General features: G+C 42.6%; 1 protein-coding gene across 9 annotated transcripts in view; it reads left to right on the forward strand.

Annotated features, from left to right (window-relative positions):
- LOC133538833 (endonuclease V-like) overlaps positions 1-16,633 on the forward strand; it is a 200,710-nt gene that overhangs the window by 18,685 nt on the left and 165,392 nt on the right. For all 9 annotated transcript variants that reach the window (XM_061880668.1, XM_061880669.1, XM_061880662.1 and 6 more), the window contains 3 exons: positions 478-612; positions 5,820-5,859; positions 13,672-13,784. In XM_061880668.1, coding sequence (XP_061736652.1) covers positions 478-612; positions 5,820-5,859; positions 13,672-13,784 — 288 coding nt within the window. The remainder of the gene's footprint in view (positions 1-477; positions 613-5,819; positions 5,860-13,671; positions 13,785-16,633) is intronic.

Genomic DNA, 16,633 nt, shown 5'->3' on the forward strand with positions numbered 1-16,633 from the left:
AAATATAATGTTGTAATTCAAGTTGCATTTGTCTATTTGACACATCTTTATTTGATATGACTATAACAAAATACGGAATAAATGTCCAACTTGCTAAAACACCAAAATTGTGTGGGGGTTGAATAATTTTGATCACAACTGTAAAGGCAGGTGGCCAAATACTTTTGGCAATATAGTGTATCTTCTTGGGATGTTGTTTATGCTTGTGTTTTCAGCATTGGCACAAATATTGTTGAGTTTGGTCCACACACCTGTGCAGCTCGTGTCCTCTGGCCATGTTCTTGCGGAGCTTGACTTCCGACAGCCTCTGTCAGGCTGACAATCCTGCAGAGGCTCTCGGCCGCTCCACACGCATATCGAAGCACCTGCAAGGCCCTCACGAGCATCGCAATCATTTTGGATGCAGCCTTTGACTTGGACACTTGGATTGAAGAGTAATGTTGCACCTCTTTGACTTGTTTTTGTTCCACCTCTCAGGTGCTGTACGAAGACACTCAGATGGTGACCCTGACAGCACCGTACATCGCGGGCTTCCTGGCCTTCCGGGAAACACCTTTCGTCTTGGACGCGCTGCAGCGGCTAGAAAGGGACAAACCCGCTCTTCTGCCTCAGGTCAGCCCACGTCGTACACCGTCTTCACGGTTCAAGAAGGGGATAAAAAGTCTTAGATTTTTTTAAGGGGCATACACCGGGGGGGTTCCGTACGGATTTTTTAATTGTAACCTATGGTAGGGTTATTGTAAGAGAAAGAGAGAAAGTATGGATAAAATAAAAAACAAATAAAGTTGGGAAATAATTTGTATTTTATTGAGGTATACAAGTATGTGTTCCAAATCCACGACGAAACCTCATCGAGCTGGATGCAATCTTACTTGGAGGGGAGGAAAGAGGTGGTAGAGGTGCCCCCTCCCCTCTTGGTAAGCTGTGGAGTCCCCCAAGGCAGTATACTAGGACCTTTACTGTTCCTAATATACGTAAATGACATGCCATCAGCATGCCACTGTGAATTGTTCCTGTTTGCGGATGACTCGGCCCTGCTGGTATCCGGCAAGGACTAGTCACAGGTGGAACAAATCCTCAATATTTGCACCTGGCTTGCTGACAACAAGCTATCCATACACTTAGGTAAGACGGAATCCATCCTATTTGGGTCCCATATCAAACTTAAGAAGGTCAGTGACTTCACTATAAAAGTGGGTGACATTGTTATCACCAGAAAGGATGAGATCACCTATCTAGGTTCCATTCTAGAGGCTAATCTTTCCTGTGATAAAATGGCAACCAAGGTCATCAAAAAGGTCAACCAAAGAACGAGATTCCTCTACAGAATCTCCTCTCTGGTCAACAAAAGCACCTTGAGGATTCTAGCGGGAACTCTCATTCAACGCTTCTTCGATTACGCTTGCACCTCCTGGTACCCCAGCACCTCCAAAACCCTCAAATCTAGACTCCAAACATCCCAGAATAAGCTAGTCCGGTTACTTTTAGACCTCCACCCCAGATCACACCTCACTGCAACCCACTTCTCCAAAGTGGGCTGGCTCAGGGTGGAGGACAGAGTAAAACAACTTGCACTGAGCCTAGTCTATAAAATCCGCTACACCTCCTTGATAGCGAAGTACATGTCAAACTACTTCCTTAACTGACCGCCATAACCACAACACCAGGGGGAGCTCCACAAACCACGTTAAACCCAGATTCCGATCTAACAAAGGTCTTAACTCATTCTCTTTCTATGCCACATCAATGTGGAATGCACTCCCAACGGGTATAAAAGTGCATCTTTATCCTCCTTCAAAACCGCTCTAAAACAACACCTCCAGGCAACTTCTACACTTTACTTATACCTTCCTCCATTCACATCCCATCTCCCCGGATTATAAACAACTCAAATGTACTTCTAATATATATACTTTTTCTTATGCTATCTGAACTCACTATGTTTGTTCTCTGCTGGCTGTCCATATCCTACTAAATAAGACCTACACTGTTTCAATGTCCACATTTCTCTGTTGATGCAATTGTTGATGACTGAAGTACTGATATCAACCTAAGCTCCTCATCTCACCCCCCGGATTGTAAATAATGTAAATAATTCAATGTACAAACTATGATGATTAACTTGTGTGATGACTGTATTATGTTGATAGTATATATTTGTACCATGAATTGATTAACGTGGACCCCGACTTAAACAAGTTGAAAAACTTATTCGGGTGTTACCATTTAGTGGTCATCCATCCATCCATCCATGCATCCATTTTCTTCCGCTTAGCCGAGGTCGGGTCGCGGGGGCAACAACCTAAGCAGGGAAACCCAGACTTCCCTTTCCCCAGCCACTTCGTCTAGTTCTTCCCGGGGGATCCCGAAGCGTTCCCAGGCCAGCCGGGAGACATAGTCTTCCCAACGTGTCCTGGATCTTCCCCGTGGCCTCCTACCGGTTGGACGTGCCGTAAACACCTCCCTAGGGAGGCGTTCGGGTGGCATCCTGACCTGATGCCCGAACCACCTCATCTGGCTCCTCTCGATGTGAAGGAGCAGCGGCTTTACTTTGAGTTCCTCCCGGATGGCAGAGCTTCTCACCCTATCTCTAAGGGAGAGCCCCGCCACACGGCGGAGGAAACTCATTTCGGCCGCTTGTACTCGTGATCTTATCCTTTCGGTCATGACCCAAAGCTCATGACCATAGGTGAGGATGGGAACGTGGATCAACCGGTAAATTGAGAGCTTTGCCTTCCGGCTCAGCTCCTTCTTCACCACAACGGATCGATACAGCGTCCGCATTACTGAAGACGCCGCACCGATCCGCCTGTCGATCTCACGATCCACTCTTCCCTCACTCGTGAACAAGACTCCTAGGTACTTGAACTCCTCCACTTGGGGCAGTGTCTCCTCCCCAACCCGGAGATGGCATTCCACCCTTTTCCGGGCGAGTACCATGGACTCGGACTTGGAGGTGCTGATTCTCATTCCGGTCGCTTCACACTCGGCTGCAAACCGATCCAGTAAGAGCTGAAGATCCCGGTCAGATGAAGCCATCAGGACCACATCATCTGCAAAAAGCAGAGACCTAATCCTGCGGTCACCAAACCGGAACCCCTCAACGCCTTGACTGCGCCTAGAAATTATGTCCATAAAAGTTATGAGCAGAATCGGTGACAAAGGACAGCCTTGGCGGAGTCCAACCCTCACTGGAAATGTGTTCGACTTACTGCCGGCAATGCGGACCAAGCTCTGGCACTGATCATACAGGGAGCGTTTAGTGGTCAATTGTACGGAATATGTACTGAACTGTGCAATCTACTAATAAAAGTATCAATCAATCAATCAATCAATCCAAAATGTTACACCTTGTTGGCATGCACTGTCAGACGTGTGCCAAGTGCTGGTGCAAAACCCCAAAACCAGTGAGGTTGGCACATTGTGTAAATGGTAAATAAAAACAGAATACAATGATTTGCAAATCCTTTTCAACTTATATTCAGTTGAATAGACTGCAAAGACAAGATACTTAATGTTCCAACTGGTCAACTGGGTTAATTTTTGCAAATATTAACTAATGTGGAATTTGATGCCTGCACCATGTTACAAAAAAGCTGGCTCAAGTGGCAAAAAAGACTGAGAAAGTTGAGGAATGCTCATCAAACTTTTATTTGGAACATCCTACAGGTGAACAGGCTAATTGGGAACAGGCGGGTGCCATGATCGGGTATAAAAGCATTTTCCATGAAATGCTCAGTCATTCACAAACAAGGATAGGGCGAGCTTCATCACGTTGTGAACAAATGAGTGAGCAAATTGTCAAACAATCCCACCTAGTACCAACTTCGTCATGTCCGTTGCGTCCTGAGCAAGACACTTCACCCTTGCTCCTGATGGGTGCTGGTTGGCGCCTTGCATGGTAGCTCCCTCCATCAGTGTGTGAATGTGTGTGTGAATGGGTAAACGTGGAAGTAGTGTCAAAGCGCTTTGAGTACCTTGAAGGTAGAAAGGCGCTATACAAGTACAACCCATTTATTTATTATTATTAAACAGTTTAAGAACAGCATTTCTCAACGAGCTATTGCAAGGAATTTAGGGATTTCAACATCTGCGGTCTGTAATATCATTAAATGGCTCAGAGAATCTGGAGAAATCACTGCACGTAAGCGATTGTCGAGAGCCTGCTGACGTACTGCATAACAGTGTGGTACGCCAGCTGCACTGAAGCAGACAAACAGGCGATTCAGAGGGTCATAAAGTCTGCACAAAAAATCATCGGTTGTCCCCTGCCGATGATTTATAATAATAATTCACCCCTATACATAATCCTGCCCTAATACCCTACTGTGCAATACTACCCTTCGAGTGCAATACGTCCGACACTGATTATTTATTACTTGGTCCTCCTGTCTTGCTCTGTATATTGTACAGTATTTTGTATTTTGTACTTCTATAGTGTTTTGTATATTGTACAGGATTGCTTGTTATTTTTATTGGATAGTAGTCTGTTTATTTCAATTGTTAGTTTTTCCTTTTTACCTCTTATGTCATTTATTCCACCCAATATTTGTTCCCACTACTACACCTTAAGTTGGAGTCTTTAATCTCATTATATGCAAATATAATGACAATAAAGTTCATTCTGTTATTCTGTTATTCTGTTATGATATTACGGACCTTCGATCGCTCAGGCGGTACTGTGTGTGAAGAATATCACCACATGGGCTCAGGAACACTTCAGAAAACCACTGTCAGTAGCTACAGTTCATTTCTACATTTGGAAGTGCAAGTTAAAACTCTACTATGCAAAGGGAAAGCCATTTACCCACAACACCCAGAAATGTCGCCGGCTTCGCTGGACCCGAGCTGGTCTAAGATGGACTGATGCAAAGTGGAAAAATGTTCTGTGGTCTGACGAGTCCACATTTCAAACTGTTTTTGGAAACTGTGGACGTTGTGTCCTCCGGAACAAAGAGGAAAAGAGCCATCCGGGTCGTTCGAGGCACAACGTTGAAAAGCCAGCATGTGTGATGGTATGGGGGTGTATTAGTGCCCAAGGCATGGGTAACTTACACATCTGTGAAGGCACCATTAATGCTGAAAGGTACATACAGGTTTTGGAGCAACATATGTTGCCATCCAAGCAACGTTATCATGGACGCCGCTGCTTATTTCACCAAGACAATGCCAAGCCAGGTGTTACAACAGTGTGGCCTCATAGTAAAAGAGTGTAGGTACTAGACTGGCCTGCCTGTAGTGCAGACCTGTCTCCCTTTGAAAATGTGTGCCTTATTATGAAGCCTAAAACGGAGACCCTGGGCTGTTGAACAACTTAAGCTGTACATCAAGCAAGAATGGGAAAGAATTCAACCCGAAAAGCTTCAAAAATTGCTCTCCTCAGTTCCCAAACGTTTATTTGAACATTAAATATCTAGTTTTTCAGTCTATTCAATTGAATATAAGTTGAGAAGGATTTGCAAATCTTCGTATTCTGTTTTTATTTACCATTTACACAACGGGCCAACTTCACTGGTTTGGGGTTTTTATACAACAGAACAGAAGTGACGGGACAAGCGAACGGAACATAGCGTGAATGCACAGTGTGAGGGTAGGCTACCAGGGGGGTGGGGGGGTGGGGAAGGAGAGTGAGGGGGAACGGTGTCCAAGTCCTGCACAGTACAAATGGCCTGGTGTGAGTACCCCTTTTGGGCAAGTTCAACCCCCCCCCCCCTTTCCCAAACATATTTTACATTATATCGTGGCAAACCATTCCTGATGACTGTTCTATGTTTGAAATAGATTTGAGTACTAATGGTTGTGCATGTGTGTCCCAACAGGTGGTGTTTGTGGACGGCAATGGTCTCCTTCACTACAGAGGTATGGAAAACTAATTTGCCACTAAAACTGCAGGCACATATCCCAACCCAGTGTTTTTCAACCTTTTTTGGGCCAAGGCACATTTTTTGCGTTGAAAAAATCCTGAGGGATACCACCAGCAGACATTATTAAAAAACTAAACTCGTCGCAATTGTGGGATATGACTTTAAAGCAGGGGTGTCAAACTCAAATACAGATTGGGCCAAAATTTAAAACTGAACAAAGCCGCGGGCTAAGGTTGAACAAATGAACCTTTTAATAGGGACCCAAACAAGTTTTGCATTAAATATTGAACAAGCAAGGCTTATATAACTTTAGTGACATGCAAAATCCAGTTTCAAATAATAATAATTAAAAAAATATCAATGGCAAATAAAATTTTAATAAAAATGTTATGCCTTTTTTTCTATTTGCAATCTTCTGAGGTAAATATAATTTTTTTTCCACAAGCTAATAATACATTTGAAAGTGAAATAACAATAATGAATGAACCAAACATTCAAGCCTTGAAGTAGCAAGAGAAAATGCATGAATAAAACGTTAATTGGTCAGTTTGCCGAAAGTTTCCCGGAAGAGTTAGTGCTGCAAGGGGTTCCGGGTATTTGTTCTGTTGTGTTACGGTGCGGATGTTCACCCGAAATGTGTTTGTCATTCTTGTTTGGTGTGGGTTCACAGTGTGGTGCATATTTGTAACAGTGTTAAAGTTGTTTATACGGCCACCCTCAGTGTGACCTGTATGGCTGTTGACCAAGTATGCCTTGCATTCACTTGTGCGTGTGTGTGTGTGTGTGTGTGTGTAAGCCACACATATTATGTGTGGCCTCAGTGTGACCTGTATGGCTGTTGACCAAGTATGCCTTGCATTCACTTGTGCGTGTGTGTGTGTGTGTGTGTGTGTGTAAGCCACACATATTATGTGACACGCTGTTAGTATGGAGGAAACGCAGACGTGACGACAGGTTGTAGAGAACGCTAAAGGCAGTGCCTTGAATGCACGCCCCCAATATAGTTGTCCAGGTGGAAATCGGTAGAAATTCGGGCGAATGGTTGCCCTGGGAGATTTTCGGGAGGGGCACTGAACTTCGGGAGTCTACTGGGAAAATTAGGAGGGTTGGCAAGTATGAGTATTAGCGGTGAATGCGCTGTATAACAGCGGCGGGCCAGCTCTAATGCTAAATTGATATTGCCTCAAGGGCCAAATTAAATTACACGGCGGGCCAGAGTTGGACACCCATGCTTTAAAGAATAACCAAGCATGCATCACTATAGCTCTTGTCTCAAAGTAGGTGTACCCCTTGACTTATTTTGACTTTTTTGCTGTTTTCTTGTGTAGTGTTTAGTTCTTGTCTTGCGCTCCTATTTAAATGGCTTTTCCTCTTTTTTTTTTTGCTATTTTCCTGTAGCAGTATCATGTCTTCCTTTTGAGTGATTTTTCCTGCATCCCCGCCTTCCGCCCGATTGTAGCTGAGATAGGCGCCAGCGCCCCCCGCGACCCCAAAAGGGAATAATTGGTAGAAAATGGATGGATGGATCTATTTTGTTTTAGCAATCAAGAAGATTTTAGTTGTTTCTATCCTTCTTTGTGATGACATTGTTGATTGTCGTGTCATGTTCGGATGTACTTTGTGGACGCCGTCTTTGCTCCACAGTAAGTCTTTGCTGGTGTCCAGCATTCTGTTTTTGTTTACTTTTTAGCCAGTCCAGTTTCAGTTCCGTTCTGCATAGCCTTCCCTAAGCTTCAATGCCTTTTCTTAGGGGCACTCACCTTCTGTTTATTTACATTAGACACAGTTTTACCTGCACGCTGTCTCCCGCTGTTTCCGACATCTACAAAGCAATTAGCTACCTGTTGCCACCTACTGATATGAAAGAGTATTACACGGTTACTCTGCCGAGCTCTAGACAGCACCGACACTTTACAGCAACACATCATTTGCAGACTATAACTACTGGTTTGCAAAACATATTCTTAACCCAATTAGGTGAAATGAAATCATCTCCCACGGCACACCAGACTGTATCTCACAGCCAGGGATGGGAATTTTCCGCGGGATTCCGCCGATTTCGGCGCCGCCAGGGTCATTTATATGATATAATGCCAATGTGTGGCTAGCTTTACTATCAGCTGACGACATCAACCAATGTCATTGCCCGTTATAGACGTCTGCACGCGTCGTTTGCCGACAATATCTAGTCCCTGATCATCAATTATTGTGAGCGTTTCTGAACTCGTATTCTGTTTGTATTGGTTGTGTTTATCGGCGACTAATCTGGAAAGAAAACACAGTAGCTCTCAATTAACACGTTTCTTCATTGATAAAACAGTTTCAGACATGGTTAAGCTTATTCAAGATAGGAATGTTTCATTAGCGAAAGATCTTGATAAGGGCGTGAGAAACAAGTGGAACTGGGCATGGCTCGATGTATCCATCAAACTGAAGGTGAAGATTAACAACAATATCGTAGAAGTAGACGAATTGATCAGCGATTTTATTGCAAATTGCGATGGACCGGGACGTGCTCAGTGCTTATATTGCAAGGACTTTGTGAACTATGGATCTCGGGGAAAGGTGGCACTCTGACCACGCGAAATCGGCAAGGCATCTAAGTAAAGTGAGTTTACGAAGAAGTAATTTTTCACTGGGATCTGCCTTCAAGCTGAAGTCAAACATCGTCACAAATGCAGCCTCAAATCAATTATCCAAGCCTCCCACCTCCGACTCGGCTCCTCTCACACCAATCTACCACAGACGAGTCCATTCAGATGTACAATGCACCATCTTATGTATTTCAACATTTTTATATTTTGAATTCTGGTTAATCCATTTTGTAATATATTGAGTCAAAAACCAGGCGAGGTGATGAAGTTACGTCTCTCTTTACTGTGGCTTAAAGGGGAACATTATCACAATTTCAAAATGGTTAAAAACAATAAAAATCAGTTCCCAGTGGCTTGTTGTATTTTTTGAAGTTTTTAAAAAATTTTTACCGGTCCCGGAATATCCCTAAATAAAGTTTTAAAGTGCCTTATTTTCGCTATCTTCGAAACCACTATCCATTTCCCAGTGACGTCATACAGGGCTGCCAATACAAAGAACATGGCGGTTACCATAGCAAGATATAGCGACATTAGCTCGGATTCAGACTCGGATTTCAGCGGCTTAAGCGATTCAACAGATTACGCAGGTATTGAAACAGATGGTCGGAGTATGGAGGCAGATAGCAAAAACGAAATTGAAGAAGAAATTGAAGCTATTGAGCGAATAGCTATTGACGCTATTCAGCCACAGCGTGGGTGTACCTAATGAAGTGGCCCATAGCATGGCTGCCTTATTAGTATCGCCGGTAAAATGTGCGGACCAAACGATCAGGACTTTCGCATCTTGTGACATGGAGCAACTTAAATCCGTCGATTGGTAAGTGTTTGTTTCGCATTAAATGTGGGTATCTAGTTTCAAATGTACATACAGCTAGCGTAAATAGCATGTTAGCATCGATTAGCGTAGCATGTTAGCATCAATTACCTGGCAGTCATGCCGTGACCAAATATGTCTGATTAGCACATAAGTCAACAACATCAACAAAACTCACCTTTGTGATTTTGTTGACTTAATCGTTGCAAATGCATCTGCAGGTTATCCATACATATCTGTGCCATGTCTGTCTTAGCATCGCCGGCAGACACTATGGCAAATTCAATGGGGGTCTGGCGGCAGATTTCTTGCCAGTGGTGCAACTTGAATCCCTCCCTGTTAGTGTTGTTACACCCTCTGACAACACACCGACGAGCCATGATGTCTCTAAGGTTCCAAAAAATAGTCGAAAAAACGGAAAATAACAGAGCTGAGACCCGGTGTTTATAATGTGAAAATGAATATAACGAGTGTATTACCTCGGTGACGTCACGTTCTGACGTCATTGTTAAAAGACCGATAAAAGGCGTTTTATTTGCCAAAATTCACCCATTTAGAGTATGGAAATCGGTTAAAAAATTACATGGTCTTTTTTTTGCAACATCAAGGTATATATTGACGCTTGCATAGGTCTGGTGATAATGTTCCCCTTGAAGAACAGACACACTCACTTGCGTCAGGTGCACTACCACACGTAAACGTTGGCCAACCAAAAAATAACCCCAGTACGTTATGGCCAACAATGACCAGGAGATGGCAACAGATAACCATAGATCACTCTATTACACATTTGTAGGCCTATTTTTGTCTATAATCCCAAAGTGTGCAAGAATTTTATATATGTGTAAACTTGTATACATAAATTTCATCACATGATACATTTTTATGAAAATATTTGCTAATAAATGTGAAATTTTGGTCAGGAGAATATTGTTAGATTTTGACTCAAAATACAGTTGTCATCAAAATTATTCAACCCCCACACAATTTGTGTGTTTTAGAAAGTTGGACATTTATTCCGTATTTTGTTTATAGTCATATCAAGGAGGAGCCCAAAAAGTCATTTTCTATTACTCACTCGAAGGTATAGAAGAAATACTTAGAGCTGGCAGAACTGGACCAGGAGCAGGCATGTGGTTTGACAGCGAGGTAACCACAGAGAAAGATCCAACACCACCAGTAGGGGTGCATGTTTACACTGTAATAGGATAAGATAGGACGGGGGTCAGCAACCCGCGGCTCTTTAGTTTTCACCCTAGTGGCTCCCTGCAGCATTTTTAAAAAAGGATTGAGAATGGAAAAAGATGGGGGAAAAATATATATTTTTGTTTTAGTATGTTTTGTTTTTTGAGGACAAACATGACACAAAACTGTTTAATATGTTTGTGGGTATGCTTCACTGATGACTATATTTGGTCAACATCGTTTTGTCCTACTAATTTTGGCGGTTCTTGAACTCACCATAGTGTGGACTGTGACGCAACAGTTTGTTTACATGTAAAATCTTCCGCTCCTTCTCTGTCTCATTTTGTCCACCAAAAGTTTTATGCTGTGTGTGCATGCACAACGGTGAGCTTTGTTGATATTATTGACTTGTTGGAGTGCTAATCAGGCATATTTGGTCAGTGCATGACTGCAGGCTAATCAATGCTAACATGCTATTTAGGCTAGCTGTATGTACATATTGCATCATTAGGCCTCATTTGTAGGTATATTTGAGCTCATTTAATTTCCTTAAATTCTTTTGTCTTCGTATTTAATTTATATTTGCATATTTCATCATGAAACATTATCTGTATGTAGTATTGGCTACATTGTTGATAGTTGTTAGTATGCCATGTTGTTCCAGACCACAGCAAACATTACCTACCTTGCCAAAGATGGTAATAAATCCATTAGAAGACGACAGCCTGATGTTTCCTTTACCTTTGGCCATTAAAAGCCAGTAATTTCCAGGAGTTATCTCATTTTCTGAGTAGCCTCTAATTTATTCATGTTTTCTAATGTTGTAAAAATGTGTAAAATAAATATTAAATTTCAACATTTCTGTCAACGAGGATTTGCTCCAACCTGCGACATAGTCATTTTGGTAATAGGCTAATATAGCTACAATATAGCTTTATATAGCTTTAAATTTTTTTGTGACTCCAGACAGATTATTTTTTGTTTTTTTGGTTTCATATCAATCAATCCATGTTTACTTATATAGCCCTAAATCACTAGTGTCTCAAAGGGCTGTACAAACCACAACACAAAACACTACGACATCCTCAGTAGACCCACATAAGGGCAAGGAAAACTCACACCCAGTGGGACGACTTTTTCAACGTTTTAGGTTGCCCTTCACGTTCATATTTTGCTGTGTTTGTTGTATTTTTGACATTCATATGTTGTCAATATTCAGTGTTTTATCGTACAAAGTAAATATTGTAAAACCCACTGTAGAGGTTACCCTCTAGTGGGTTCTTCAGACCACCACACACTGCCAGGAGAGCAAAGTATTTTGCTTTTCAGCAAAGTTTATTGTCTGTGTCTCTCAGCAGCACCTCCAACTCCAACTACTTGTTTCGTCACGACTGCTGCTAATAAAGGCGACAGGTGATTGGATAACAAGGCCCACCTTGTCAGAGTTTGTTGTTGACGAACCCCAAGATGCAGAGATGGAGGGAGGGACTTTGCAGGAAAACATGATTTAATTAAACACTAAGACAAAAACAAACAAAGGGTACAAACAAAAAGCGCGCACATGGGCGGATAACAAACAAAAGGCCTAGCGTGGAAGCTAACAGGTATCTAGCAGGAAACAGAAGTCGTACTTGTAAAATGAAAGAACAAACTGGAAGCAGGGAACAAAAAACAGTAAGCTACAAACATCAACCGAATATAGCTTACCGCTACGCTGCAAAGACACGGCAAGGTACGACACGACAGGAGCGATAACACATCACAAGAGCGACAAGAAGTGTTCATCGACAAATGAATAATCCAGCACTGACTGGAGGAACAAAGCAGGTAAAATAGGATCTGGCTGATTGACATCAGGTGTGGCCAGGTGCCAATCAGCCACAGCTGAGGGGAAACAAAGCACTCAGGGAGAAAAACAGGAAGCTGAACCACAATAAGAGTGCTGACAGAAACTAGGACAGGAAATACTAAACACACAGAGGATAAACTAAAACACAAACAAACTGTCAGTGGCAAGCCTGACACACCTGGGCCATCTACGCACCTGTCGCTGTCTTCGAGGCCGGTCCTGGCACACCTTGTCCGCTGCAGGCCCGCAGGCCACGGCCCCTCCACACCCACATTCTTTATTTCCGTGCACATTCTGGGTGTCTCATTCAGTAAAAAAAAATTTAATTCCATTTCGTTTAAGGCGGACTGTCACAGCGTTTTTAGCATTCAATCAGACCTGACTGTGCGGTTTTGTATTAGCGTTCTTGGAAAGCTGATATTCCCGCCCCCAGACACATGTTTTTCTCTAAATTTGGGCCCCTACGTCAAAATAATTGCCCAAGCCTGATGTAGTTCTTCCCATGGCCCATCAAACTAGTTACTAAGGCTGGGCTGTCTTCGACTTAGCGTTCTAATTGTCGAATCCTATTCGTTAAATTTTGCTTGACAGTCCGTTAAATCTATGGTGTGGTTTTATGTTTGTTGTTTTAATAAAGACATTAATAGATGGTGATGGCACTGGGGGCCTCAGCTGGTACTCTACTCGCCTCAGGTTTAATAACCGACGAGCATTTAAGCATTGAATCGTTGAATCTTCGACTATTTGAAGACACTTTTACTATTTACTTGTGTCTTGGGCATGAGGTTAAAGTGCATCCGGCAGTGGAGGCTCCTCTAAGGGGTGTTGGGGCACTAGGAGGTTAACCCCTTTACTACTGTTGCCCCAGTTGGCCCTTGGCAAAGGCCTAGTACCTGACTGCCCCCTAGCCAGGGATACGGTGAAGACCTCAACGGCGGAGTAGGCGGAAGACGGTAGATTTAAGAACTACCACAATGGCTGCGATGGCGGGAGAAGGCTGCAGCAGAAAAGGGTCCCCAGTTCTCTTGGACTCCATGCCACTGGACCCTGACCTGATTGTGTCAAGGATCGTGTGGTGACTGTCTGTGCACCAGTCCCCCCTCGTTAAACTAAGTCACGCACAGGCATCCTCCATAAAGGGATACACCCCTACCAGGAGGATCGTCATACTCGTTCGAGTGACCGCCGATGATGACTATTAACTGTTTGCAAAATGCATCAATTCCCAAATACACAATATTTTAAGACACAGGGCAATGGTGGTGCAAGGTACTTTGATCTGTTTTTGTTTCCTTAGAGACTGAACATGTTTGACAAAAATACAAATATTCAGTCGTGGTTTCTGTGACTGTGTGGACTCTGCAGAATTCGGACTGGCATGCCATTTGGGGGTGAAGTCAGGGCTACCGTGTGTGGGCGTTGCTAAGAACCTGCTCCAGGTCCAGGGTATATACAAAAGTGAGGAACACCAGTCTCAGGTAAACTCCCAGCTTTCGCCAATGATTTATGTTTATTTTTTTAATCCAACTCAGGGATTTGTCAACACATGTCAGTCCCATTTGAACTGGTATTTGCTTCTATTTTCCTTAATTTTATAGATTTAGTATTATTTTGCTGTTGTTGGTTCTTATTCCTCTTACACTCTGTCCTCAAGAAAAACTTTTAAGGTGTCTTGCTATACTTTTTGTAGTTGTACATAAAACTTATTTTATTAGAGGAGCTGACAGCTTTAAACTTGGATTTAAAAAAGGAGCAGGGACAAAACAAAGGACATAATCCTCTTCAGAATGGGAAGGTGTGTTTGCTTTTTTCCAGCCTGAGTCGATTGGTGTTGACTACTAATGAAGCTGGAACAACTACCAGTGGACATGTGGCAAAGTTGAACATGGGTTTATGAATATGCTTATGAGGCTTTGGTGACCTATTGAAAATATCAATTTACTACAATGAACAAACTTATTTTGGAGGCATCTAATACAAACCCTGTTTCCCTATAAGTTGGGAAGTTGTGTTAGATGTAAATATAAACAGAATAGAATGATCTGCAAATCATTTTCAACCCATATTCAGTTGAATATGCTACAAAGACGACATATTTGATGTTCAAACTGATAAACATTTGTTTTTTTTTTGCAAATAATCATTAACTTTAGAATTTGATGCCAGCAACACGTGACAAAGAGGTTGGGAAAGGTGGCAATAAATACTGATAAAGTTGAGGAATGCTCATCAAACACTTATTTGGAACATCCCACAGGTGTGCAGGCTAAATGGGAACAGGTGGGTGCCATGATTGGGTATAAAAACAGCTCCCCAAAAAATGCTCAGTCTTTCACAAGAAAGGATGGGGCGAGGTACACCCCTTTGCCCACAACTGCGTGAGCAAATAGTCAAACAGTTTAAGAACAACGTTTCTCAAAGTGCAATTGCAAGAAATTTAGGGATTTCAACATCTACGGTCCATAATATCAAAAGGTTCAGAGAATCTGGAGAAATCAGTCCACGTAAGAGGCATGGCCGGAAACCAAAATTGAATGACTGTGACCTTCAATCCCTCCACCAGCACTGTATCAAAAACCGACATCAATTTCTAAAGGATATCACCACATGGGCTCAGGAACACTTCAAAAAACCACTGTCATTAAATACAGTTTGTCGCTACATCTGTAAGTGCAAGTTAAAGCTCTACTATGCAAAGCGAAAGCCGTTTATCAACAACATCCAGAAACGCCGCCGGCTTCTCTGGGCCCGAGATCATATAAGATGGACTGATGCAAAGTGGAAAAGTGTTCTGTGGTCTGACGAGTCCACATTTCAAATTGTTTTTGGAAATATTCAACATTGTGTCATCCGGACCAAAGGGGAAGCGAATCATCCAGACTGTTATGGACGCAAAGTTCAAAAGCCAGCATCTGTGATGGTATGGGGGTGCATTAGTGCCCAAGGCATGGGTAACTTACACATCTGTGAAGGCACCATTAATGCTGAAAGATACATTCAGGTTTTGGAACAACATATGCTGCCATTTAAGCAACGTCTTTTTCATGGACGCCCCTGCTTATTTCAGTAAGACCATGCCAAGCTACATTCAGCACGTGTTACAACAGCGTTGCTTTGTAAAAAAAGAGTGCGGGAACTTTCCTGGCCCGCCTGCAGTCCAGACCTATCTCCCATGGAAAATGTGTGGCGCATTATGAAGCGTAAAATAAGACAGTGGAGACTCTGGACTGTTGAACGACTGAATGGGAAAGAATTCCACTTTCAAAGCTTCAACAATTAGTTTCCTCAGTTCCCAAACATTTATTGAGTGTTGTTAAAAGAAAAGGTGATGTAACACAGTGGTGAACATGCCTTTTCCCAACTACTTTGGCAAGTGTTGCAGTCATGAAATTCTAAGTTAATTAATTTTTGCAAAAAAAAAAATGTTTATGAGTTTGAACATCAAATATGTTGTCTTTGTAGTGCATTCAATTGAATATGGTTTGAAAAGGATTTGCAAATCATTGTATTCCGTTTATATTTACATCTAACACAATTTCCCAACTCATGTGGAAACAGGGTTTGTAGAACGTCAACGGGCTCATAGTGATATTACTAGTAGATGACTTGGAAGTTTTTATTATAATTTGGGGAGAGTCCGCTGCATGGTGCCTACCTGCTAAACACCTATCTGCTCACCACACCGTCTCTCCTCTCTGCCTGTGCCGTGCTCTGAATACACACTGCTGGTTGGCTGTTACCGCTCTGCGTGTAACCAATCAGATTGTTCTGTGGGTGGGACAGTGCTGGGTGCTGCAGACACCTATTGACAGAGGCAGAGGCAGTATGAAGCATAGCAGCTTGTTAAGACTTTAGTTTAGGCATTGGCTCTTTGTTGTTAAAGGGGAACATTATCACGATTTCTGAAGGATTAAAACCAATAAAAATCAGTTCCCAGTGGGTCATTTTATTTTTCGAAGTTTTTCTCAAAATTTTACCCATCACGCAATATCCCGAAAAACGGCTTCAAAGTGCCTGATTTTCACCATCGCTATATCCACCCGTCTATTTTCCGGTGATGACACTGCGTGAAACCACCAGAAACAAACATGGCGGATAGTACAGAAAAGTATAGCATAGTAGCTCGGATTCAGACCCGGATTTCAGCGGCGCAAGCGATTCAACAGATTACGCATGTATTGAAACGGATGGTTGGAGTATGGAGGCAGGTACCGAAAACGAAATTAAAGAAGAAACAGAAGCTTTCGAGCCATATCACGACAGACAGCGGCACAGGAGGAAGCGCTGACCTTCTAACCATCGATTGGTATGTGTTTGTTTGGCATTA

This window comes from Nerophis ophidion, linkage group LG20 (genome assembly GCF_033978795.1).
Source record: "Nerophis ophidion isolate RoL-2023_Sa linkage group LG20, RoL_Noph_v1.0, whole genome shotgun sequence".
Classification (NCBI taxonomy): Eukaryota; Metazoa; Chordata; class Actinopteri; order Syngnathiformes; family Syngnathidae; genus Nerophis; species Nerophis ophidion.